At 43.1% G+C, this 27,735-nt stretch overlaps 1 protein-coding gene across 1 annotated transcript in view; it reads left to right on the forward strand.

The window, feature by feature from the left end:
- The window catches only part of LOC135541604 (rho guanine nucleotide exchange factor 10-like protein), a 160,846-nt gene that overhangs the window by 115,410 nt on the left and 17,701 nt on the right, over nucleotides 1-27,735 (forward strand). The window contains 2 exon segments of the mRNA XM_064967913.1: nucleotides 3,958-4,100; nucleotides 15,617-15,788. Coding sequence (XP_064823985.1) covers nucleotides 3,958-4,100; nucleotides 15,617-15,788 — 315 coding nt within the window.

Here is a 27,735-nt window from a genome sequence, read left to right on the forward strand (position 1 = left end):
AGGCGCTCCGCACTGCTAAAGCTAACTCTCTCTCCTCTGCTCTCATCCTTCTAGACCTATCGGCTGCCTTCGATACTGTGAACCATCAGATCCTCCTCTCCACCCTCTCCGAGTTGGGCATCTCCGGCGCGGCCCACGCTTGGATTGCGTCCTACCTGACAGGTCGCTCCTACCAGGTGGCGTGGCGAGAATCTGTCTCCTCGCCACGCGCTCTCACCACTGGTGTCCCCCAGGGCTCTGTTCTAGGCCCTCTCCTATTCTCGCTATACACCAAGTCACTTGGCTCTGTCATAACCTCACATGGTCTCTCCTATCATTGCTATGCAGACGACACACAATTAATCTTCTCCTTCCCCCTTCTGATGACCAGGTGGCGAATCGCATCTCTGCATGTCTGGCAGACATATCAGTGTGGATGACGGATCACCACCTCAAGCTGAACCTCGGCAAGACGGAGCTGCTCTTCCTCCCGGGGAAGGACTGCCCGTTCCATGATCTCGCCATCACGGTTGACAACTCCATTGTGTCCTCCTCCCAGAGCGCTAAGAACCTTGGCGTGATCCTGGACAACACCCTGTCGTTCTCAACCAACATCATGGCGGTGGCCCGTTCCTGTAGGTTCATGCTCTACAACATCCGCAGAGTACGACCCTGCCTCACACAGGAAGCGGCGCAGGTCCTAATCCAGGCACTTGTCATCTCCCGTCTGGATTACTGCAACTCGCTGTTGGCTGGGCTCCCTGCCTGTGCCATTAAACCCCTACAACTCATCCAGAACGCCGCAGCCCGTCTGGTGTTCAACCTTCCCAAGTTCTCTCACGTCACCCCGCTCCTCCGCTCTCTCCACTGGCTTCCAGTTGAAGCTCGCATCCGCTACAAGACCATGGTGCTTGCCTACGGAGCTGTGAGGGGAACGGCACCGCAGTACCTCCAGGCTCTGATCAGGCCCTACACCCAAGCAAGGGCACTGCGTTCATCCACCTCTGGCCTGCTCGCCTCCCTACCATTGAGGAAGTACAGTTCCCGCTCAGCCCAGTCAAAACTGTTCGCTGCTCTGGCCCCCCAATGGTGGAACAAACTCCCTCACGACGCCAGGACAGCGGAGTCAATCACCACCTTCCGGAGACACCTGAAACCCCACCTCTTCAAGGAATACCTAGGATAAGATAAGTAATCCTTCTCACCACCCCCCCTTAATGATTTAGATGCACTATTGTAAAGTGGCTGTTCCACTGGATGTCAGAAGGTGAATTCACCAATTTGTAAGTCGCTCTGGATAAGAGCGTCTGCTAAATGACTTAAATGTAAATGTAAATGTAAGTGGGCATTGTGTCAAGAAGCAGTTGAGTTGTTTTGGAGGATGCATTGCTCTCGACCTTCACCTCTCCCGAGTCCATACGTGAGTTGCAGCGATGAGACAATACTGTAGCTACCAATTGGGGAGAAAAAAACGGGGTAAAAAATAGAATAATAAAAATAAAAGGTATTTCCCTGTGTAAGGAAGATAGTCCTCAGATTTAAATCCAAAATGGCAGAATTGTTGAAGCATCACACTACTAACATAGCAATTTATTTAATGTCAGTAGTCATAGATGGACACTCAGAAATACATGTTTCAAGCCATTACCATTATAGAAATTTAAGCTGGAGAATGGAAAACATGTAAAATTATGTCACGCCACTAATACTCTTACAAATATTAGCTAGTAATTGATAATAATTCAGATAATCATTGCATTCACTCATTAGCTTACTATAGCAACAATGTGTAAGGATTGTATTATATTGTATGGAATGTGACATTAAAATGGATAGGTTATTTTGTTATTAGATATTATTAACAGGGCTTGTATCTGTAACAAAAATGGCTTTTGATTTAAAAATCCAATCAAATTAGTAGTGCAATTATGAGTCTTACTGTTTCCTTGTTTCAATTTGTACATCTGTCGATTTGTCTCAATCTGCTGCAGTGAATGCTTCAGTGAGTGTGTAAGAAACATATTTTCTGTCATGCATTCAGTCTGCTTGCGGAGACATGCAATGCGTGATAGGATTTTCAGGGGATTCCATCAAGTGGATACATTTGTGAAAAGCAACTTAATTTCAGAATAGCAACCTTGGAAATTATTGCCTTAAAATACCTATTTTAATACCCATTGTTGGTGATATTCCCTGTCAGTGTAAAGAAATGACACCTGAAGTCACCATACAGTGGTTGGCATGGTTGTGCTTTGGTCAGTCAGGCATATCATACAGTAGGGCCAGAAGGCTTAGTTAGCACAATCTCAACATTCACTCTCCCAGTCACCTCAGCCTGCGGGAGCACAATGGCTTTATCACCGTGCGGTGTGGTGTGGTGCGTCTGTCCTGGCTGTGTCAGTGTGACTGCCTGCATCTCCCCAGCACTCTACTCTGCTCTCACCTCCAGCCATGCAGAAAGGATGATTAATTACGCCAGTGTGCTGCGTGTCGATTAAATATGACTATTCATGTTATGTAAAATTAATAAATAAAAAAGAGGGAGAAGACAGATGAAAAGCTCTGGAGTGGAGCGTGGATGGTGTCAGGCAATGTTTGCGCATTTTGCACAGCTGTTAAAGATTGATGCCCCTGGATGGTACACTACTGCCTGGAAACCATGTCTGTAGGAGTAGGAAAATATCAAGTCCTCACATGGGACTTCTATCAAAAGGCATATAAACAGCCTTCCCAGCACATTGTTGCTAAGCTGAAAATCCCAGTTTCTTTTTTCCTTTTGTGGTGCGTGTGGTAGAGCAGTGACATCGCTTGTGCATGGGCCGAGGGGACTTTTAAAAGACTGAATTTGAAAGGTGGAAGAATGACATTTAGAACACGACAAGCAATTAACCTGGGCAAGTCAGAAGTCATTGTGAAGCTATTCTGGTTTGAAAGGCAAGATATAAACAACTAAAAATGTTAATTAAATGGCTGTGTGCACTTTCTTTTTATATGTTGCTTCATTAACGCACTGCAAATGAAAAGCTTATGTAATGCGCTTTATAACATGTTGCCACAGAAGCAGGTATGGGTGATTACAACTCAAAGGAAAAAAGTCTGCTTCATTTTCACACTGATGTGCAAAAAAAAGAAAGTTGCGATAAAGAAGTTGGAAAGCTGATTAAATTGTATGGCAGATATTAGCATATGGTATTAAGAATGAATGAACTATTGTTTAGCACACAAGTCTCAAAACATATTCCAAAGACACTGCCTTCGTCAAATTGTGATTCAAGCTGGTGTGTGCATACGTGAGTACGCGTGTATGTCTATTTGCGTGTATGTGCGCGCATGTGCATGCTTAGTTGCGCATGCACGTGTGTGTTTGTGAAACAGGAGTATAAGTATTTGTATGTTTTTTCAGTTTGGAATATTTGTCTAGCAAACACCAGGGCAAGTTCCTTCAGTGTAAGTAGAAGAAATATAGTTTAATTGCCATGCTCAAGGCAACAGCTGCTGAATCACCACATTTCATAGACAAACAGAAAGTGTTGCAGGTATTTAAAACATGTTCATAAAAGGGTGATAACAAGTCATGATTTTGTCAGCTGTTTTAGCAGAGCTTTGATTTGTCCATTGTAAAGTAGGAGTAATGGGGCGACAGGTACCCTAGGGGTTAGAGAGGCGAGCCAGCAGCCGAAGGGTTGCCAGTTCTAATCTGTTGGGAAGTGAGCTGGCAACCGGAGAATTGCTGGTATCAAATTCTAGATGCTTTTTCCTGTCATTGTGCCCTTGAGCAAGGCACTTTACCCCCCACAACAACTGCTCCACGGACACCCTTCTACAACCTGTATGTATGTGGATCTTTCCGCGGGGTTGGGATAAAAAAGCGGAAGTAACATTTTGGTTGGAATTTGTGTATAACTGAGGAATAAAGTTATCTTAAATCTTCAGTTTAAAGTGTTCTAATCCTGAGTGTTGGTTGTGTTGTGTTCTCAGGTGAGTTGTGGGAGCCAGACTCCAGCAGGACTGTTATTGTGGGCCCAGAGCCGGTGAGGACACTTCTGGTACTGGAGGACTCTATGTGGGCCAGCTGTGCCAACTCTGTGACCATCATCGAGGGCTCCAGCCTTGCCACCCAGGTACAATAGGAGATGCACCATGTGTTGTGTAGTTTGCACAACAGCACACAAACACATACCTCCTGAAATGCCCCTGAAAAGCATCTTCACTTCCACCTGTCATACTTTTCACAGCTGCCTTAGAGCAGAGGCTCATGCACAGAATAGTCTCATCAAGCCCAACAATATCCTGTCTTTTCCTTCAACTCAACACACTTGCTCTTGGAATTGTAAACTATATTCGAACTCGAAACTCCTTGAGTTATACATTGTTACTTACCCTGAGTACAGAATGAGCTTTGAGGCAGCAGTGGCTCTCTGTGCTTGTACACTTTCCTGCCTGTCCAGTCCTCTGGAGATCAGAGCTTAGCCAGCTGAGTGACCACGCAAAGGAGACAAGGTTCTGTCTGGCTGGCTCCAGCATATCCCTCCTCCGCGTTGAACAGGCGTGTGTGCTCAGGTCGTCGCTGGTCGCTCCTTTCATAACTTTGTCTTCCTTACTAATGCACACCCTAGAGTACTGACTTCACTGGGGCTGTGATGCGGAACTGGGATCAGGGAAGCAGCACCTGCCCCTGGGGCTGTGCAATAACTTTGTGATGGGGGCGCAGGCCAGGGTCGTGATCACTCAGACTCACCCCTCTCTACTACTTTAGTGGTCTAGCCCATTTACCTAAGTTAGAATAGCCTTACTGTCAGCTCTGCTCTATCTTGAATTGATTATCCTTGATAGAGCCGGGAGTTAACACAGAAGGCTACACTGCGCTCCCTGCAAAGCTCCTGTGTAAATGGGCAGCGCCACACTGGTGTGACATCGCAGTGTGCCGAGCAAACAGAATAAAGCCCCTCAGACAGTCCTGTGGATATGCATCCTTCTCTCCTCCTTCTCCTCCTCTCCACCCTTAGTGGGTTTGAAGTGACCTGTGTGTGTGTTCTGCATTATGACAGAGCTGTGGGAATGGTCCATCTGCCCTCAAAAAGAAGGGTTCTAAATCAGGCCTGTCGTCAAAGCCTAACCAGGCAAGATGGCATCGACACATGGGCCTTTGATCAATATTGACAGGCATGGCTTGTCTACCTCCCTCTCCTCCCAACTCTATAAGATAGGAATATGCTTACTTCCCCTCCTTCCTCATGTCCTACCCATGCCCACTCCCCTCCTACTCCCTTTCCTACCAATGCCCAATCCCCTCCTTCCTTCCTTCACCTCCATGGCCGTGTGATTGTGGCTGTGGATTTGCTCCTCTCCTAAGAACAGAAACATTGTCAAATCAAATCAAATGTTATGTTACATGCGCCGAATACAACAGGTAAAATCAAATCAAATGTTATTGGTCACATACTGTACACATGGTTAGCAGATGTTAATGCGAGTGTAGCGAAATGCTTGTGCTTCCAGTTCCGACAGTGCAGCAATATCTAACAAGTAATCTAAGAATCCCCAACAACTACCTAATACACACAAATCTAAATGGATGGAATAAGAATATGTACATATAAATACATGGATGAGCGATGGCCGAGTTGCATAGGCAAGATATAATAGATTGTATAAGATACAGTATATACTGTGGCTTGCGAAAGTATTCACCCCATTGGCATTTTTCCTATTTTGTTGCCTTACAACCTGGAATTAAAATAGATTTTGGGGGGGTTGATATCATTTGATTTACACAACATGTCTACCACTTTGAAGATGCAAAATATTTTTTATTGTGAAACAAACAGGAAGTAAGACAAAAAAACGGAAAACTTGAGCGTGCATAAATATTCACCCCCCCAAAGTCAATACTTTGTAGAGCCACCTTTTGCAGCAATCACAGCTGCAAGTCTCTTGGGATATGTCTCTATAAGCTTGGCACATCTAGCCACTGGGATTTTTGCCCATTCTTCAAGGCAAAACTGTTCCAGCTCCTTCAAGTTGGATGGGTTCCGCTGGTGTACAGCAATCTTTAAGTCATAAATGTTTCCCCTTAAACCACTTGAGTGTTTCTTTAGCAGTGTGCTTAGGGTCATTGTCCTGCTGGAAGGTGAACCTCCATCCCAGTCTCAAATCTCTGGAAGACTGAAACAGGTTTCCCTGAAGAAATTCCCTGTATTTAGCGCCATCCATCATTCCTTCAATTCTGACCAGTATCCTAGTCCCTGCCGATGAAAAACATGGGGATAGTGTTCTCGGGGTGATGGGATGTGTTGGGTTTGCGCCAGACATAGCATTTTCCTTGATGGCCAAAAAGCTACATTTTTGTCACATCTGACCAGAGTACCTTCTTCCATATGTTTGGGGAATCTCCCACATGCCTCTTGGCGAACAACAAACGTGTTTGTTTATTTTTTTCTGGCCACTCTTCCATAAAGCCCAGCTCAGTGGAGTGTACGGCTTAAAGTGGTCCTATGAACAAATACTCCAATCTCCGCTGTGGAGTTTTGCAGCTCCTTCAGAGTTATCTTTGGTCTCTTTGTTGCCTCTCCGATTAATGCTCTCCTTGCCTGGTCTGAGAGTTTTGGTTGGCGGCCCTCTCTTGGCAGGTTTGTTGTGGTGCTATATTCTTTCCATTTTCTAATAATGGATTTCATGGTGCTTCGTGGGATGTTCAAAGTTTATAATATTTTTATACACCAACCCTGATCTGTTGCTCTCCACAACTTTGTTCCTGACCTGTTTGGAGAGCTCCTTGGTCTTCATGGTGCCCCTTGCTTAGTGGTGTTGCAGACTCTAGGGATTTTCAGAACAGGTGTATATATACTGAGATCATGTGACAGATCATGTGACACTTAGATTGCACACAGGTGGATTTTATTTAACTATTTTTGTGACTTCTGAAGGTAATTGGCTTCTTCAGATCGTATTTAAGGGATTCATAGCAAAGGGGGTGAATATTATTATTATTTTTTAAATTTTAAACAAGTTATCTTTTGAATTTCACTTCACCAAATTTGACTATTTTGTGTATGTCCATTACATGAAATCCAAATAAAAAAATACATTTAAATTACAGGTTGTAATGCAACAAAATAGGAAAAAACGCCAAGGGGGATGAATTATTTTGCAAGGCACTGTACATATGAGATGAGTAATGTAAGATATGTAAACATTATTAAAGTGGTATTGTTTAAAGTGACTAGTGAGTCTCTATGTAGGCAGCAGCTTATCTGAGTTAGTGATTGCTTTTTAGCAGTCTGATGTCCTTGAGATAGAAGCTGTTTTTCAATCTCGGCCCCAGCTTTGACGCACCTGTACTGACCTTCTGGATGGTAGTGGGATGAACAGGCAGTGGCTCGGGTGGTTGTTATCCTTGGTGATATTTTTGGCTTTCCAATGACATCGGGTGATGTAGGTGTCCTGGAGGGCAGGTAGTTTTCCCCCGGTGATGCTTTGTGCAGACCGAACCGCACCCTGGAGAGCCTTGCGGTTGAGGGAGGTGTAGTGGTCGTACCAGACAGTGGTACATCTGTAAAATTATGCATCTGTAAAGGTTTGTCAGGGTTTTAGGTGACAAGCCACATTTCTTAAGCCTCCTGGGTTGAAGAGGCGCTATTGTGCCTTCTTCACCATACTGTCCTTGTGGGTGGACCATTTCAGTTTACCATACTGTCCTTGTGGGTGGACCATTTTAGTCTGTGATGTGTACGCTGTGGGTGGAGACCCTACCGTGAAATGCTTACTTACAAGTCCTTTATTAACCAAAAATGCAGTTTAAGAAATAGAGTTAAGAAAATATCTACTAAATAAACTAAAGTAAAACAATGTAATAAAGCACAAGATATTTTCATAGCAATAACAAGGCTATATACAGGGGTTACTGGTACCGATTCAATGGGCGGGGGTACCGGTTAGTCGAGGTAATTTGTAAAGTGACTATGTATAGATAATAAGGAGCAGCGAGTAGCAGCAGTGTAAAAACAAAGGGGACGGGTCAATGTAAATAGTATCGCTTGCTGTGCGGTAGCAGAGAGAACAGTCTGTAACTTGGGTGACTGGAGCCTTTGATGATTTTTTGTGCCTTCCTCTGACACAGCCTAATGTATAGGTCCTGGATGTCAGGAAGCTTGGCCCCAGTGATGTACTGGGCCGTACGCACTACCCTTTGTAGCACCTTGCTGTCGAAGGCCGAGCAGTTGCAATAGCAGGTGGTGATGCAACCGTTCAGGATGCTCTCTATGGTGCAGCTGTAGAAAGTTTTGAGGATCTGGGGACTCATGCCAAATCTTTTCAGTCTCCTTAGGGGGAAAGGGTTTTGTCGTGCCCTCTTCACTACTGTCTTGATATGTTTGGACCATGACCATGTTGTTGATGTGGACACCAAGGAACTTGAAACTCTCGACCCGCTCCACTACAGCCCCGTCGATGTTAATGGGGGCCTGTTCGGCCCACCTTTTCCTGTAGTCCACGATCAGCTCCTTTATCTTGCTCACATTGAGGGAGAGGTTGTTGTCCTGGCACCACACTGCCAGGTCTCTGACCTCCTCCCTATAGGCGGTCTCATCGTTGTCCATGATCAGGCCTACCACTGTTGTGTCGTCAGCAAACTTAATGATGGTGTTGTAGTCGTGCTTGGCCATGCAGTCGTCTGTGAACAGGGAGTACAGGAGGGGACTACGTACGTGGCAGATATGTTGTTGCCCTACCCTTACCACCTGGGGGCGGCCTGTCAGGAAGTCCAGGATCCAGTTGCAGAGGGAGGTGTTTAGTCCCAGGGTCCTTAGCTTAGTGATGAGCTTTCTGGGAACTATGGTGTTGAACTCTGAGCTGTAGTCAATGAACAGCATTCTCACATAGGTGTTCCTTTTGTCCAGGTGAGAAAGGGCGGTGTGGAGAGCAATTGATATTGCATCATCTGTGGATCTGTTGGAGCGGTATGTGAATTGGAGTGGGTCTCGGGTGTCGGGAGGATGCTGTTGATGTGAGCCATGACCAGCCTTTCAAAGCACTTCATGGCTACCGACGTGAGTGCCATGGGGAGGTAGTCATATAGGCAGGTACAGCATTCTCACATAGGTGTTCCTTTTTTCCAGTTGGGAAAGGACAGTGTGGATGTGAGATTGAGATTGTGCTCGGTGTAATGCAGGGCTAATGAGCTGTTCAGGCGGTGGGACTTTAGTGATACTTTAGTGCTGGGGCGTTAGCCAGCAGTGCTTCTCTCCTCTGCTGATGAAGGACTTGGGTGGTGCTGCTGTTTGTGTGACAGCAGTGCTGTGTGGTAGGGGCATATTACTTCTGTCACACTTTGCTACCACTCTCATGGTTGTAAGCAATGCAGAACTCAGCTCCCTAATACCACGGTGTCAATTGGGTGAGCAGTTGTTGCCTTCACTTTATTTGATAGTGAGGAAAGAGTGCTCCACTACATGTTCAGCATCACCATCAATTTTAGAAGAGACCTTAGTGTCAAATATATGCTCTGATAGGCTGATGGGCTCTCCAGGCAGTATCCAATGTTGTCAAGGCTGGCAGTTATGCAGCCCTGTAAACAAATATCACTTCCACTAACCTCTTCAATTAAATTACCCTACCAGTCAATTAATTATCACAACCGGCCTTGATTGGGAGTCCCATAGGGTGGCACACAATTGGCCCAGTGTCATCCGGGTTTGGCCGGTGCAGGCTGTTATTGTAAATAAGAATTTGTTCTTAACTGACTTGTTTAGTTAAATAAAGGTTCAATTAAAAAAAAACGTTTTGTTTGGCCTCACTAATGTACAGGGTCAGATCAAATTTAAAGCAGCCAGATATTGACATATCCAGTGAAACATATGCTAGACAAGGTGTCATGATGACAGGGTGTCAGTTAATGAATAGTTTGTTAATTAAAACTTAGTCGGTTTATACCAAAATCACTGATTAAACCCCTAAACTCATAATTTATCGTGGTTCACTGACATTGTTGATGCTCTTTACATTTTATACAAGTTTGAACTTGGTCTGTAATTAGAGCTTAAATTCTTTGAAATAACGCTTCTTGAATTGAAATCTCTATCAGAAAAATAACATTTGGTAACACTTTATTTGTATAGTCCATCTGTAGAAAAAAAATGTTTAAAATGTAGATGCTCTACAGATAATCAGGTATAGTTCAACTAACAATCTACTAACCCTTGTCCTAACCCTAAACTTAACCCTAACCCTTTTCTTTTCTTTTTCTAAACCTAACCCAACAATCTTTTCTTTGTGGTTGCACTTGAAAATGGGAGAGATGCAGTATCCTCTCCGCCCAAACAGAGCAGAGCATGCACCTACTGCTGTGAAGTCAATTAAAAGAGAAAACACATCAAAGGGTTCTCTTCTCTCCCCACTCTCAAACAAAGGAGGTCCCTCTGGCAAGAGCACACAAACAGGTGGAAATCCCTGTCCGCTGGTGCCTCGCGCTCTTTCTCTTTCTCTCTCTCTCTCTCACTCACTCTCACTGTCTTGCTCTCTTTCTGACTAATCTCTTAGCCCCTGACTCATAAACCAAGAGGACCTGGGAGATGATGCCAGAGTCAGCCCCTGTCATGGTGCAGGCCTCGGGGGTAGCATGCCTAGCCATGATAAGGCTCGTTGCTCTTCCTCAGCAACTCATTCAGTTAAATGTTTTTATTTAACAATGCAAGTCAGTTAAGAACAACTTCTTATTTACAATGACAGCCTACCCCAGACGACGCTGGGCCAATTGTGCACCGCTCAATAGGACTCCCAATCACAGCTGGATGTGATACAGCCTGGATTCAAACCAGAGACTGTAGTGATGCCTCTTGCACTGAGATGCAGTGCCTTAGTCTGCTGTGCCACTTGGGAGCCCGAGTTTGTGCCTGAAAAGCCTTCTCTTTTCCTGTGGTCTTGAGAAGTTGGAGGGTGGGAGGATGTTGTATTCTGACACTGTAGAAAAGATGCCCCAGTCTGTGAATCATTGGTGCAGTTAATTACAAGCTCAAGAGAGACACACTATGGCCTTCTGAGAAAGCAGGGTTGGTAATCTCCAGTCATCTGGCCTACTTGGGTTTTGTGGAAAGATTTAAAGAGGGCTACATTCAGATGTTCTATTGGTCTTTTCTAATCAAGTACTTCAAACCATGTGTATGCAGGTTGCTTAGGATTCAAACTGTCTCAAACAGCCTAATTCATACTCTTAGAGGAGGTGCTCCCACAATAATGTGGTTTTTACAGAATACAAGGTACCATAATTGCTGGACTATTAAGCACACCTGAATATAAACCGCACCCACTGAATTATGAAAAAATATGTATTTTGTACATAAATAAGCCGCACATGTCTATAAGCCGCAGGTGCCTACCGGTACATTGAAACAAATGAACTTTACACAGCCTTTAAACGAAACACGGCTTGTAACAAAAATAAATAGGCTTTAACGAAACACGGGTTGTAACAAAAATAAATAGGCTTTAACGAAACACGGCTTGTAACAAAAATTAAAACAGTAGCCTACCAAGAAAGTCATTGGTCACTATCTTCCTCCTCCTGTGCATTGACACCACTGAAGTGATCTCCTTCGGTGTCGGAGTTGAATAGCGATGTTGGATCGTTTTCATTGTCGCTCTCGTCACTTTCATCCGGAGGCAAATACCCGCTGAGCTCATGCTGCCCCTACAACACGCAGCAGACCAGCCTTTCGAAACCCGTTGATGATAGTGGATTTTTTGACAATGATCCACGCTGTCAGGACCCACTGGCAGACTAGACCATAAGATGCTATTCGCCTGCGGCCCGTTTTAGTGAAGGATTTCTCCCCACTTGTTATCCAAGCCTCCCACTGAACTAGGAGTGCCACCTTAAATGCATGATTTACACTGATGTCGAGTGGCTGCAAATACTTTGGGCCATCTGCTTTTCTTCCCTCTGAAAGCTTTTGTTGTCTTTTTGCACTGAGTCAGTTCCTCACGCTGCTGTTTCCAACGTCTTATCATCGACTCATTAAGGCCAAGCTCCCGTTCAGCAGCTCTATTTCCTTTTCCAACAGCCAGATCGATCACCTTCAACTTGAAAGCTGCATCATATGCATTTCTCCGTGTCTTTGCCATGATGAGGGTAACAAAATTACTACCGTAATCAGAATGATGGGAAGTTTGAGCGCCCTCGATTTACGTCACATTATGTGACGGTGTCAGTTTTTTGGCGGCATGAATCTTGTGAATGGGGGAAAAATCCATAAATTAGCTGCGTCATTGTATAAACCGCGAGGTTCAAAGTGTGGGAATAAAGTAGCGGCTTATAGTCCGGAAATTACGGTAAATTATTGGATTCTTCACACACCACACTAAGACTTTATCCCATTCCACTACCTTTTCAAGTTTTTTTTTTGTTAAATGAAAGCATGCTTTGCTTTTATACTTACAAGACCATCAGGCTTGATTCTGTGAGCTGTTTTGTCTCTTAGTAATGTGGTGCCTCCCTGTATTTCTTTAAACTTTTATTTTAGCAATATAAATCAAATCACATTTTATTTGTCACTTGCTTTGTAAACAATAATTGTGACTAACAGTGAAATGCTATTTGGTTAACTACTTAGCAGTCTTATGGCATTGGGGTAGAAGCTTTTCAGGGTCTTGTTGGTTCAAGTCTTGATGCATCAGCACCACTTGCTGTGCGGCAGCAGCGAAAACAATCTATGACTTGGGTCTTTGACAATTTTTAGGGCCTTTCTGACATTGCCTGGTATAGAGGACCTGGATACAATATGTCATTGAGAAAATGTTTTATATTCATAATAACCATATTTTTTTGGTCAGTATGTGCCCAACATAACAAAAGGTGGTGGTGTGTTACTCAGATAGATGAATCCTGTCTGAATTCCTGATTTCTGTAACCGTTAGCGTATCTGTGTAATATTGACATAAGCTCAGAATATGCAAACATGGTCCTGTTTAATCAATTGCTGTGCTGATCAAAGGACAGTTCATTACCTCTGCCAAGTGAATATGTAGCTTAAAACCTCTTGATACTCCCCATCCCGGATCCGGGATCGTGAATAAAGCCTCAGGCTCATTAGCATAACGCAACGTTAACGATTTCTGAAAATCGCAAATAAAATGAAAATAATGCGCCTGCTCTCAAGCTTAGCCTTTTCTTAACAACACTGTCGTCTCAGATTTTCAAAATATGCTTTTGAACCATAGAAATTGACTAATTTGTGTAAGAGTATGCAAAGCTAGCATAGCATTTTGAGTAGCATTTAGCACGCAACATTTTCACAAAAACCAGATAACCAAATAAATAAAATCATTTACCTTTGAAGAGCTTCGGATGTTTTCAATGAGGAGACTCTCAGTTACATAGCAAATGTTCAGTTTTTCCTGAAAGAATCTTTGTGTAGGAGAAATCGCTCCGTTTTGTACATCACATTTGGCTACCGAAACGAACCGAAAATTCAGTCACCAAAACGTCCAACTTTTTCCGAATTAACTCCATAATATTGACCGAAACATGGCAAACGTTGTTTAGAATCAATCCTCAAGGTGTTTTTTTTACATATCTCTTCATTGATTTGCAGTTCGTGGAAGCCTGCTTTCCCCTCAGAATCGCATGGAAAAATACCAGCAGCTGAAAAAGACGCACCAATTTCGACGGAGGACACCGGGCGGACACCTGGAAAATGTAGTCTCTTATGGTCAATCTTCCAATGATATGCCTACAAATACGTCACAATGCTGCAGACACCTTGGGGAAACGACAGAAAGGGCAGGCTCATTCCTCTCGCATTCACAGCCATATAAGGAGATAATGGAAAACGGAGCCTCAAAAATCCTGCTGGTTTCCTGGTTGCCGTTTCATCTTGGTTTTGCCTGTAGCTCCCATTCTAGGGCACCCACAGACAATATCTTTGCAGTTCTGGAAAATTCAGAGTGTTTTCTTTCCAAAGCAATCAATTATATGCATAGTCGAGCATCTTTTGTGACAAAATATCTTGTTTAAAACGGGAACGTTTTTCATCCAAAAATGAAATTGCGCCCCTAGAGTTTCAAGAGGTTAAAGTTATGTTTGTATTTATTATTGCAATAAAGATTGTGATGCTACAATTTCCAATAGGCTTATATCTAGAAAATACATACAGCCTAAGGATGTGGGGCTAATATATACACACACATCATTTTAGCAGGACACAGTAAAATCCATTATCCCTCTGAAGAGTCTGAATTAGTGGTGTGTGAAAAATTCTATAATTTACCTTGCATGCGGTACAAACCACATTATTGCGGGAGCACCTCCTCTAAGAGTATGAATTAGGCTATTTGAGAAGGTTTCAATCCTATGAAACCTGTCTACACATTGTTTGAAGTATAATAGACCAACATGGCTACTGTAGTAGGTCAAAGCTGTGTGCTGGAAAACCTTGGTAGAGCAAGAGTGGAGTAGGCATTGTGGTGCTCATGTGAATTTCCTTTCTTTTTCAGCCTATTTATCACTTAAAGGTGCAATATGCAGAAATCACTCTGCCATTTCCGGGTTGCTAAAATTCTAATAGTTCACCTAATTTCAGTTTATGTGACAAAGCAAGCAAGCGCAGAGAATCATTGTACCATCTTAACCACTGTGAAATATTTGTTAATTAACCAAAAATATAGTATGTTCAGCTGTTTGAAGCTGGTGCACAGAAAGGAACGTAAATACACAACTTAAGAATGGGAAGCATAGAAATAGGGCACATTGAACAGATCTACTGCTTGTTAGACTTGCTTCCAATGAGAATGACAGATCTATAACTCACAATTCTCTGTGAATTTGGTCAGGTTGCCCAAAAAGTTACATATTTCAAATTTAAAACATTTTTTTTTTTAATCTGCATGGGTTTTACACGGGAAGGTGATTATGCCACATCATTATACAACACTATTAAATACAACACCTGGAGAGGGGTTCTTATATGTAATTGATCCACAGTACTTACTTTAGTGTGCACATTTGTGTGTGTGCTTCTGTGTGGGTGAGTTTTTATGTGCATGCATACGTTTAATAAAGTCATATCTGTGATATTATAACTTAATTATGGATAAGTTGTCTACATACAGGTCCATAAAATTGTGATGTGGAGAGCAATGGTAAATAAGCAATTACAGACAGTATTGTCACACTTTATATGGTAATTTGTTTTGATAGCCAGAATGCAATATACCGGTATTATAAATGTCCAGATTTCACTAGGATAATTTTTTTTCTCCAGATTGGAAGCATGTACCTCAGCAGTTCCTCACATAACCCTCATATCTGATAGCAGAGAAAGCTAACCCAGATAACATCACGTGATTTGACAAAACAAATATGTTCTATTGCATTTAGACTAGGATCTCTACATGTAAAATGAATTGTATTCATAAAAAACTCAGATCTACAGTATATCTAATTTAAAATACCAATGTAAACCAGGTCTAACGGTGGCCATACTCTTTGGTCATTGATTTGTATCTATATGTTCTGTGTGTCAGTATTTGCTTGCCAGCTCTAGGCCTATTTTAAGTCCCATCTCTACTATGGTTTCCATGGTGATGTTATTCACTGCTTCCATAGTGATGTTATTCACAGCTCCCCCGCTTCCCTTTCTTCCAGAGGTTTGAGGTACACCCAGACCCCATGGTGACCGTGGCCCATATGGTGCGGGCTGGGGGAGGAGTTTGGATGGCCTTTAGTGAGGGCTCTTCTATTCGCCTGTTCCACACTGAGACACGGGAGCATCTGCAGGAAATCATCATCTCCACGCGAGTATCTTTGTACAACCCAGGTACAGTACAGAACACCCACCCTCAGGTTGGCATTGGGATTCATCTTGACCTTCTAATTCCAGGGGCCAACGTTTTCTTTCTGTTTTTACAGTAGAGCCCAATGTCACCCTCTCTAACACTCCTGCCCTTAAGCCCTTTAATGCATATCTATAATTTTGACGTCACATTCTTGGTTGTTTTTGAAGTATTTTAGAAAACACTTAAGTAAAGTGTTGTATGACACAACGTCAACTCCACAAGTCTTTTCTATTTTTCTATCACATTCAAATCTGTCTTCAAGCTCATGCAAATGCATGAGCCTGACCTGCTGTAATAGTGGGGTTAGGAGGAAAACATATGGCATACATTAGTCCATTTTTGGGGCCCTCATTGTACAAGAGAAATGAGAGGGCACCAATTAAGTCACGCCTACGATGCGCTCCTCACTGGACAGGTATTCTGGTCTTGTCTTGCTGGAAGTAGCTGCTCCTTGGGTCCTGTGCTCCAGGGATTGACCTGAATAAGTAGCCGCTAGAACCCGAGGAGCCCTAATGAAGCTGTAGGGTAAGAGGCTGGAATTAATAAAAGGAGTAGTCATGAAGGCGCTGTTAAAATGCTGTCAGGCAAAGTTTTTCATTGCAGGAGTTGCCATGGAAACACTTGTTTTTCCTTTAACGTCCCTGCAACGCTGGTATTGTGCCAGTTTTTCCCCCTTCTTTCTATTGGCGTCTCTCCATTTTCTTCTCTCCTCTCTCACTTTCTCTATTCTTACCTTATATTTCTCCCTTTCATTTTGTACTGCCACATCTCTTTTCTTCTCACCCATATTTGCTGTCTTCATCTCACCCTCATTTTACCTCTCACTGCAACCCCTTTAGGATGATATATACATTCTCCTCACCTTCATGATACATTAAATATACTGTATATCAGCCAACCCAGGTATGTCCATGGGAGAGTCAGGATAAACCCACAGCAGACACAGAAAATAGTATGTCTGAGGGTAGTCATCCCACACATTGTCATTTTGATTCAATCTCTGCCCAAGGTCCTATGGCGCAGGGAGTCATTACATCCATTAACCTGGTGCCTCAACTCTCACACTGTTTCTGATGGTTATTTTGAGCTGATTCAGTGTAGCCTGTGCTCCCTTTCCCCTAATGTTGTCTGAATCTATTCAAATGTGCCTCCTTCCCCCATGCATCTGAGCCCAGACAGAGTTTGATATTCTCCTGGTCAAAAGGACTGAGCATCAGAGTCGGACAAAACTAAAATAAGAAAAAGGCAGTGCACCAAATCAAGCTTCAGCAGCCAGACAAAGATAATTACTGTCAACAGTTCCACTGTTGTAGCCCTTTCTCATGAAATGGATGGAGAAGGAAATAATAATAAAGAGAGTCATGTTTCAGAAAGCCCAAGCTTTTCTTTCTCAGATCAAAGTTTATTTTTGTTAGACACTTGTAGAAGATGTTCCTATCGGTCCAGATGTCTAGACTTTAGATAGTTTGGTGATCCTGAGGTCATTTCCTCCCTACTCCAGCACTTCCTGATGAAATATGCAGCATGTATGAGAACGAGGAGGGTGGCAGGTTGGCCTCAGGGAAAGTTGGGAGACATGGTGCAAGGGGGGTTAGGGGGGCTAGGATGAGGGGTGGCTAGACGGGTCCTCAGGGCCTGAGGGAGAAAATGCTCCAGCTTCTCTTCTGCTGTGCTCGTGGGTAAAGGAGCACCTGGTTCTTCTGGATACACTGAGTACACATGAAACATGGAATATTGATTGAGTTATTACAGATCAATGCTCTTCCATTTCCACTGGCCTCTCTATTAATAGATAATTCATTCATGAATGATCTTTTCCCAAAATCCTCACCCTTTAACTTTTTACACTCCTGGGAGTTGGCCTATATGGATGTGGCTAAATTGAAATGATTCTTACAGAAGAAACATGGAAAGCATATGCATAACCATGGTAGCAATTGAAAGGGAACAGTTTGGAGATAATGGGAAAATTATTAGACCAAAGTTGAGGACACAACAGTTCACCTGACACAACACTGAATACAAACATTACACTGATGATTTTATATGCATTTTACATTTACTTCCTTGTTTGCCACATTTGTTGATACCGAAATTTGAAAATACTCTGGTTACATTCATTAACATGATAATAACTATATTCCTGGTAAATGTGGGGTAGGTGCAACATAAGACACCAAACGTGGGAAGGGTTTGAGTGAGAGGACTGACTGGTGTCTCCAAGTGGCCACACACCTCTCCAAGGTGTGCACAGTTTCTAATGGAATTTCCATCTAAAAAGGACCCATGAGTACCAACATGTGAAGTTCATAGGAGCATGTCAAATTGGATGTCAAATGAAACCTAAGAGTCTATATTTTTGGGAAGGCATAGATAGATGTTTCAATCATTTTCCATCTTTAATTAGTCATACGTAAAGGCTTTGAATTCCAGATAAACAGATGGAAAAGGGGTGTTAGAAAACAGCTACCAGGAAAAGTCTTAAAATGTATCAGAAATACATCAAAACACAATAATGTTGAAGTAAATACCCCTGCCAACTAATATCAAACTTATAGTCTGTTTTGGCGAAATTGTTTACATTGCCTTGTGCCTTGTAATTCTGTTACCAAAATCCCACATACTGTATCTTTAAGATGTTTAAACATTTCTCTCCCTCTTGAGGAGGGAGGATAATGAAAGTTGACAGAAACAAGTAATCGTCGACCACCAAATAGTTATAGTGATTTACTACTATACATTTTGTTTATGAATTAGTAAGTGATAAAAACTCGTAATTCCGTTACCAAAAAAATCAGTAATGGAATTGTTGCAACTGAGTTGGCTACAATGGGAAATCATAATAGTCACCTGCTACTGTCCTGCCTCCCACTGGCATACTGTCGTGTTCAGCTGGTTACTGTTTTCTTTCTCTTTCTGTTATCTGGTGAGAGAGAGAACACAGTAGACGGCACGCGTCAAACGCGTTGTCACGCGTTGTCACGTGTTAGAGTGTGTGTTAATTTATGCATATATTGCATCTATTTCTTTGAATGTGTCATGATGATTGATGTGTAGGGACCTCGTTGAACTGGGGGGGATGTGAATACAGTAGACGGCACGCGTCAAATGTTTGATTTATGACCCTATGTCCGGATGACGTGTGTATGACCAAATATGGGCATCCGGTCAGGACATCCCGGCGGGAAGTTATCGCATGGTTATGCCCATATAAGTGCATCCTGTTCCTGTTGTCACGTGTTAGAGTGTGTGTTAATTTATGCATATATTGCATCTATTCCTTTGAAGTTGTCATGATGATTGATGTGTAGGGACCTCATTGAACTGGGTGGGATGTGTTTGAACATATCAAGGAGGATGGCGCCACACCCCCTATTTTATTGCCCTTAGGACTGTTGTCTATGAAGCAGGAATGTCCTGGGTGTATTGGGTTGGGGGAAGACGCATTATAAATAAGACCCAGAACAACACAACACATAACCTGTAGCCAAAGGGTTTGTCAATGAGTATGAAGCGAGGGCCAACCAACGAGAGCGTACAGGTCGCAATGGTGGGTAGTGTATGGCTTTGGTGACAAAACGGATGGCACTGTGATAGACTGCATCCAGTTTGTTGTGTAGAGTGTTGGAGGCTATTTTATAGATGACATCACCGAAGTCGAGAATCGGTAGGATGGTCAGTTTTACGAGGGTATATTTGGCAGCATGAGTGAGGGAGGCTTTGTTGCGATATAGGAAGCCAATTCTAGATTTAATTTTGGATTAGAGATGCTTAATGTGAGTCTGGAAGGAGAGTTTACAGTCTCACCAGACACCGAGGTATTTGTAGTTGTCCATGTATTCTAAGTCAGAGCCGTCCAGAGTAGTGATGCTGGATGGGCGAGCAGGGGCATGAGGTGATCGGTTGATCGGTTGAATTGCATGCATTTAGTTTTACTTGCGTTTAAGAGCAGTTGGAGGTCACGGAAGGAGAGTTGTATGGCATTGAAGCTTGTCTGGAGGTTAGTTAACACAGTGTCCAAAGAGGGGCCAGAAGTATACAGAATGGTGTCGTCTGGGTAGAGGTGTATCAGAGAATCACCAGCAGCAAGAGCAACATCATTGATGTATACAGAAAAGAGAGTCGGCCTGAGGATTGAACCCTGTGGCACCCCCATAGAGACTGCCTGAGGTCCGGAAAACAGGCCCTCCGATTTGACACACTGAACTCTATCAGGGAAGTAGTTGGTAAATCAGGCGAGGCAATCATTTAAGAAACCAAGGCTGTCGAGTCTGCCAATAAGTATGTGGTGATTGACAGAGTCGAAAGCCTTGGCCAGGTCGATGAAGACGGCTGCACAGTAATGTCTCTTATTGATGGTGGTTATGATGTTGTTTAGGACCTTTAGCGTGGCCAAGGTGCACCCATGACCAGCTCTGAAACCAGATTGCATAGCGGGGAGAAGGTACGGTGGGATTTGTAATCTGTTTGTTAATTTGCCTTTTGAAGACCTTAGAAAGACAGGGTAGGATAGATATAGGTCTGTAGCAGTTTGGGTCTAGAGTGTCAACTCCTTTGAAGATGGGGATGACCGCGGCAGCTTTCCAATCTTTGGGAATCTCAGACGATACAAAAGAGAGGTTGAACTGGCTAGTAATATGGGTTGCAACAATTTCGGCAGATAATTTTAGAAAGAGAGGGTCCAGATAATCTAGCCCGGCTGATTTGTAGGGGTCCAGATTTTGCAGCTCTTTCAGAACATCAGCTATCTGGATTTGGGTGAAGGAGAAATGGGAGAGGCTTGGGTAAGGTTCTGTGGGGTGTGCAGGGCTGTTGACCAGGGTAGGGTAGCCAGGTGGAAAGCATGGCCAGCCATAGAGAAATGCTTATTGAAATTCTCAATTATATTGGATTTATCGGTGGTGATAGTGTTTCCTAACCTCAGAGGAGTGGGCAGCTGGAAGGAGGTGCTCTTATTCTCAAAGGACTTTACAGTGTCCCAGAACTTTTTGAGTTAGTACTACAGGATGCAAATTTCTGTTTGAAAAAGCTAGCCTAAGCTCTCCTCACTGCCTGTGTATATATGTTCCTAACTTCCCTGAAAAGTTGCATATCACGGGGGCTATTTGGTGCTAATGCAGAATGCCACAGGATGTTTTTGTGCTGGTCAAGGGCAGACAGGTCTGGAGTGAACCAAGGACTATATCTATTCCTAGTTATACATTTTTTGAACGGGGCATGCTTATTTAAGATGGTGAGGAAGGCACTTTTAAAGAATAGCCAGGCATCATCTACTGACGGGATGAGGTCAATGTCATTCCAGGATACCCCAGCCAGGTCGATTAGAAAGGCCTGCTCGCAGAAGTTTATTAGGGAGCGTTTGACAGTTATGAGGGGTGGTCTTTTGGTCGCAGACCTATTACGGATGCAGGCAATGATGCAGTGATCGCTCAGATCTTGATTGAAAACAACAGAGGTGTATTTGGAGGGCAAGTTAGCTAGGATGACATCTATGAGGGTGCCCGTGTTTACGGATTTGGAGTTGTACCTGGTAGGTTCACTGATAATTTGTGTGAGATTGAGGGAATCAAGCTTGGATTGTAGGATGGCCGGGGTGTTAACCTCTAGCGTCGAGCAATCCCGTATCCGGGAGCGTAATCATAGCCTCAAGCTCATTAGCATAACGCATTGTTAACTATTTTTGAAAATCGCAAATGAAATTAAATTAAATATATTGGCTCACACGCTTAGCCTTTTGTTAACAACAATGTCACCTCAGATTTTCAAAATATGCTTTTCAACCATAGCTATAAGGCATTTGTGTAAGAGTATTGATAGCTCGCATAGCATTAAGCCTAGCATTCAGCAGGCAACATTTTCACAAAAACAAGAAAAGCATTCAAATAAAATAATTTACCTTTAAAGAACTTCGGATGTTTTCAATGAGGAGACTCTCAGTTAGATAGCAAATGTTCAGTTTTTCCCAAAATATTATTTGTGCAGGAGAAATCGCTCCGTTTTGTTCATCACGTAATGGCTAAGAAAAAAACCCGAAAATTCAGTCATTACAATGCCGAACTTTTTTTCCAAATTAACTCCATAATATCGACAGAAACAAGGCAAACGTTGTTTAGAATCAATCCTCAAGGTGTTTTTCACATATCTTTTCGATGATGAATCATTCGTGGCAGTTACCTTTCTCTTCTGAACCAAATGGAAAAGTGCATGCAGCTGGAGATTACGCAATAATTTCGACGGAGGACACCAGGCGGACACCTGGTAAATGTAGTCTCTCATGGTCAATCTTCCAATGATATTCCTACAAATACATCACAATGCTGCAGACGCCTTGGGGAAACGACAGAAAGTGTAGGCTCATTCCTTGCGCATTCACAGCCATATAAGGAGACATTGGAACACAGCGCATTCAAAATCTGGGGCATTTCCTGTATGAAATTTCATCTTGGTTTCGCCTATAGCATTAGTTCTGGGGCACTCACAGACAATATCTTTGCAATTTTGGAAACGTCAGAGTGTTTTCTTTCCAAAGCTGTCAATTATATGCATAGTCGAGCATCCCTTCATGACAAAATATCTTGTTTAAAACGGGAACGGTTTTTTATCCAAAAATTAAAAGAGCGCCCCCTATATCGAAGAAGTTAACTTCTTCGAAGCATCTGTGTAAGTTTATCATGGCATAATGCTATGGCTAGGCTCTGCTACCAGGAGGCAACATTTTCACGGAAATAAGAAAAGCAAGAACTTCGGATGTTTTCACTCAGGAGACTCCCAGTTAGATAGCAAAAGTTCCTTTTTTCCCAAAAGATTATTTTTGTAGGCAAAATAGCTCTGTTTGTTCTTCATGTTTGGCTGAGAAATCGACCGGAAAATACAGTCACTACAACGCCAAACTTTTTTCAAAATTAGCTCCATAATATCGACAGAAACAAGGCAAACGTTGTTTAGAATCAATCCCCAAGGTGTTTTTCACATCTATTCAATAATATATCCGTCGGGACAATTGGCTTCTCATATGAAGCGATTGGAAAAATGGCTACTTCTGTACTTTACGCAAGATTTTCTGCGGGAGCCATGATGTGACCACTTGCTAAATGTGGTCCCTTACTGCTATTATTCAACATAAATGCGTAAAAAGACGTCACAATGCTGGGGACACCTTGGGGAATACGTAGAAAACATAAGCTCATTCGTAGCTCATTCACAGCCATATAAGGAGTCATTGGCATGAGGCAGTTTCAAAAAATGCGGCACTTCCTGATTGGATTTTTATCTCGGTTTTGCCTGTAACATCAGTTATGTTGCACTCACAGAGAATATCTTTGCAGTTTTGGAAACGTCAGAGTGTTTTCTATCCAAAGCCGTCAATTATATGCATAGTCGAGCATCTTTTCGTGACAAAATATCTTGCTTAAAACGGGAATGTTTTTTATCCAAAAATGAAAATACTGTCCCTAGAGTCGCAACAGGTTATTAACATGCCTGAAACCAAAGCTTTTATGCTTACAGAAGTGAACAAATGAGAGCACCTGGGGAGTGGGAGTGGAGCTAGGAACTGCATGACCTGGATTAACCTCTACATCACCAGAGGAACAAAGCAGAAGTAGGATAAGGGTACGGCTAAATGCTATACGAACTGGCCGTCTAGCACGTTCGGAACAGAGAGTAAAAGGAGCAGGTTTCTGTGCACGGTAGCATAGATTCAAGGCATAGTGTACAGACAAAGGTAAGGTAGGATGTGAGTACATCGAAGGTAAACCTAGGCATTGAGTAATGATGAGAGAGATATAGTCTCTAGAGACGTTTAAACCATGTAATATCATCGCATATGTAGGAGGTGGAACAACATGTTTGGTTGAGGCATATTGAGCAGGGCTAGAGGCTCTACAGTGAAATAAGACAGTAATCACTAACCAGGACAGTAATGTACGAGGCATGCTGATATTAGAGAGAGGCATGCGTAGCCAAGTGAACATATGGGTCTAGTGAGTGGTTGGTCTGACTGGGGACACGGTGATTCAGACAGATAGCAGGCCGATGCTAACAAGCTAACAGTTAGTAGGCCGGGGCTAAACAAGCTAGCAGTTAGCAGACTGGGGCTGGCAAGCTAGCAGTTTGCAGACCGGCGCTTTGCAAGCCAGCAGTTAGCAGACCGGGTTAGCAAGCAAGCAGTTAGCAGGGGAAAGCAAGTTAGCAGTTAGCCGAACGGGGCTAGCAAGTTAGCCTTTAGGGGACGTCGCGATGGGGGTAAGTCTGTTTTTGCCTCTTCGTGCGGTGTAGTCGATAGACCAGTCGTGGAATTAGTAGGGTTCGAAGTAGCTCTAGGTAGCTAGCAGGCCTAGCAGGTTAGCAAAATGGGCCTTCAGTGGACGTCGCGCATGAGGGTCCTGTTTGAATCCTCGGGCAGATTATATCAGTATTCCAGTCGTAGAGGATCGGCGGGGTTCAGTTCCCCGTACCGGCAGTAGAAGGGGTCCGGATATTGTAGCCCAGGAGTAGGCTTCGGTCGTAGCACAGGAGCCCTGTCCGGGCTAGCTTCAGGCTAATTGGTACTTGCTCCAGGATGGAAACACTGTTACAGGATGTCTACCGCACATACCCCCTATCTACAAGTTAAAATATTATGATGGGGAGCTTATAGAGGGATCTTTTTATGAGAAGGAACTACAGAAGGTACAGTTGGGTAAAGACAAAGTATTTCACGTGGAGGAGATTCTTAAAGAAGTCAACAAATGAGAGCACCTGGGGAGTGGGAGTGGAGCTAGGCACTGCAGGACCTGGATTAACCTCTACATCACCAGAGGAACAGAGGAGAAGTAGGATAAGTGTTGTTTAAATATTCTCCGCCATCAGTCTGCACTTTCTTGGTGGGCTCCTCCTTCCTTCAAGATAGAGTCAAAGGCCCGGGTCACCTCTGCCCGACTCTTATTTTTTTAAGACCCTTACAAATGCTATTTTAGAGAAAATATCTATAACCGCTAGCATGTAGCAATTTCCATCATTTTTTATCTGCAAGGGCCTGCATGTCACATCGATCTGCCTGAAACTGGGACAAGGGATGAGTAGAAAACTCTATTTCTTGGAAATTGTTTTCGTACAGGTTTATGCAGAGTATAAGCATCTTGCTCTGCTAACCACTCATTCACTTGAGCAATGCCTAACCGGCTACCTGTTTCTTCCGCTATAGCTCTCTGTAAACGCTCCTTACCCCCATAAGACCCAAGGTTAGAGGGGGTATAATAAATGTTTTTCAACATCTGCTCTGCCATCCTTCTTGCCTCTCTGAGGTACAATAACGTTAATGAGCCCCTTTCAAATAACGACAACATTTAATTTTCATTTTGAATTTGTATTTTTTGCAAACATCAAGTATTATGTATACAGACAATTCAGGATTTGTAGCAGGATACTAGTCCCCGTTTTCTCAACGAACCAAGCATTCAACACCCAGTATATTTGGTTTACATTTACAGGCTTGTGTCAAATAATTTTTTTAACGCACATATCCGCTATATAAGTATATAAACAACAAATATGATACATGTTACAATTAAACAGTGTTTCAAACAAATAAATTAAAATCTTAGACAAAGTTGTTTCTAGTTCTTCAGAATCATCCACAAGATGAGATACCAGTTGTGTCCATTGTAGACTCTCGCCCGTATGTCGTACATGATTCATGATTTGCTCCATTTTTAGCATGCGCTCTACATTAGCACATGTATTGTGGGTTGTGTAGAACGATACATTGTTCACTTTATTTTCAATAATTTGCTGCATCACATTTGTAAGTTATCTCAAAATAAAAAATGTATTTATTCTCTCTAACATCATATGTATATATTTACCCATTGCTTTACATCTAAATAACAAATATGTATTGTCACTCAGTCTCTTGCGGTTTATTGAGCCAGAAAGTCATCACATCAGCCACCACAGCTTCCCTGTATTTGTTGTCGTCCACCAAAGTGTGTCGGATTTCTTTGAGTATCTCGTGGATGTAGATCGACCTCCTTCAGTTCATGTAGGAAAGCCTCGGTTACCCCTTAACTCTGGGAATAGATGGCACAAGACCCATAAACTCCAGGGCTCTGACCAGCGAAGGTATAAAGCTGCAGGACCACAGTCTTTTCATCAGCTCCTCAAAATGGTTGAAGAAGTAGTATCTTGGGGGCTCGTATAAACATGGATGACGACACTGGCTGGGGTGATTGATCTCACAACCTATGCATTTTTCTGTTATATACTCTCCAATCACCACGTCTAAATGTATGGCTATAGAGGCCTTGATGGTGTCCACAAAAATAGTACTGTCCACCCCATCAAACACATCCTCAGGCTGTGTACATGTAGGGGATGTCGGTGGTCTTGCCAGGGGGGAGTAGAATAGTGGGCTGCGAGGCATAGAGTCCTTAGGGTCTGGCACCGATGACATATCGGAGTCATGGTATGTTGTATGAATATCCATGGTATATGCTGAAATTAAGAACCGGAGGCTTTATGAGCACTCCTTTTATTCTTGAACCAGTCCTTTGGTATCAGGGCGTGGTTAGCGCAACCGCGTACTTAGTTTTCTTCGGGGGCTGACCCTTCTGAGGATGTTCCTTCTTGGGGTTCCTTTGAATCATAATCCTCAGGATTCGTATATATTATGCACTTCCTTAGCCGAACAATGCTCTGCTGCTGTTGGCTCTGTACAAAAAGAGCATCCAACAACTATAACATTTTCAATTCCATTAGATCCCAACTTTAAAAAGGAATAAGCATGCGCAACCTAAAATCCCCAGTCAGGCCACCATCGGGAATGTTTTGTTGCGGGTTTCCTCGTTGCTGATATAGATCTCCACGCACCCACATGGAAGTCCATTCTTTCTTTGTATTTTCACCCTGTGAAATACTCTTCCTGGGGAGTCAGGGGTACCTTCCCAACGGGTCTCGTAGCCCGCGAACACGCTATACCCCTTTGTGATAACTCTCAGTTCGGGACACACCACCTTGCGAAAAACCTTCCAGTCTTCAAGCCCGTAGTCCACTCCTAAAGTCTGGTCTGTATATTCTTCTCACTACTTTGCCGCTGATTACAAAATCCATGATTAATTTCTTTAGTGGTTTATCGTGGGCGCTTGTGTTGTTCTGGGTCTTATTTATAATGAGTCTTCCCCCAACCCAATACCCCCAGGACATTCCTGCTTCATAGACAACAGCCCTAAAGGGCAATAAAATAGGGGGTGTGTGGCCATCCTCTTTGAAATGTTTAAACACATCCCCCCCAGTTCAACGAGGTCCCTACACATCAATTATCATGACAACTTCAAAGAAATAGATGCAATATATGCATAAATTAACACACACTCTAACACGTGACAACGCGTGACAACGCGTTTGACGCGTGCCGTCTACTGTGTTCTCTCTCTCACCAGATAACAGAAAAAGAAAGGAAACAGTAACCAGCTGAAAATAACAGTATGCCAGTGGGAGGCAGGACAGTAGCAGGTGACTATTATGATTTCCCATTGTAGCCAATTCAGTTGCAACAATTCCATTACGTCATCCGGACATAGGGTAGGGTCATAAATCAAACTTTTGTTGTGTGCCGTCTACTGTATTCTCTCTCTGGTGGTCAAACCAAGAGTGTTAAAACAGTCTGGACAACCTCTCCCTCTCTCTCACTCTGCCTCTCGTTCTCACTCTCCAGTTAATCTCACCTCTCCCAGCTCTTACTGACACCCACCCATGACCACCCCTCTCTTTCTATTTACTATAACCAGAATTCTCACCCACTGAGCATGGACCGACACTGGACGTCCATGGATGTTCAAATTTGGTCAGTCCACCCAGTCCACAAACGAAGCGGGATGGACCAAATCTGAACCTATCGTAGACATATGTTTCACAAGTTTGGATAGCACAGTACTGTACAGTGAGTAGAGC

This window comes from Oncorhynchus masou, chromosome 6, assembly GCF_036934945.1.
Source record: "Oncorhynchus masou masou isolate Uvic2021 chromosome 6, UVic_Omas_1.1, whole genome shotgun sequence".
In the NCBI taxonomy this organism is placed as follows: Eukaryota; Metazoa; Chordata; class Actinopteri; order Salmoniformes; family Salmonidae; genus Oncorhynchus; species Oncorhynchus masou.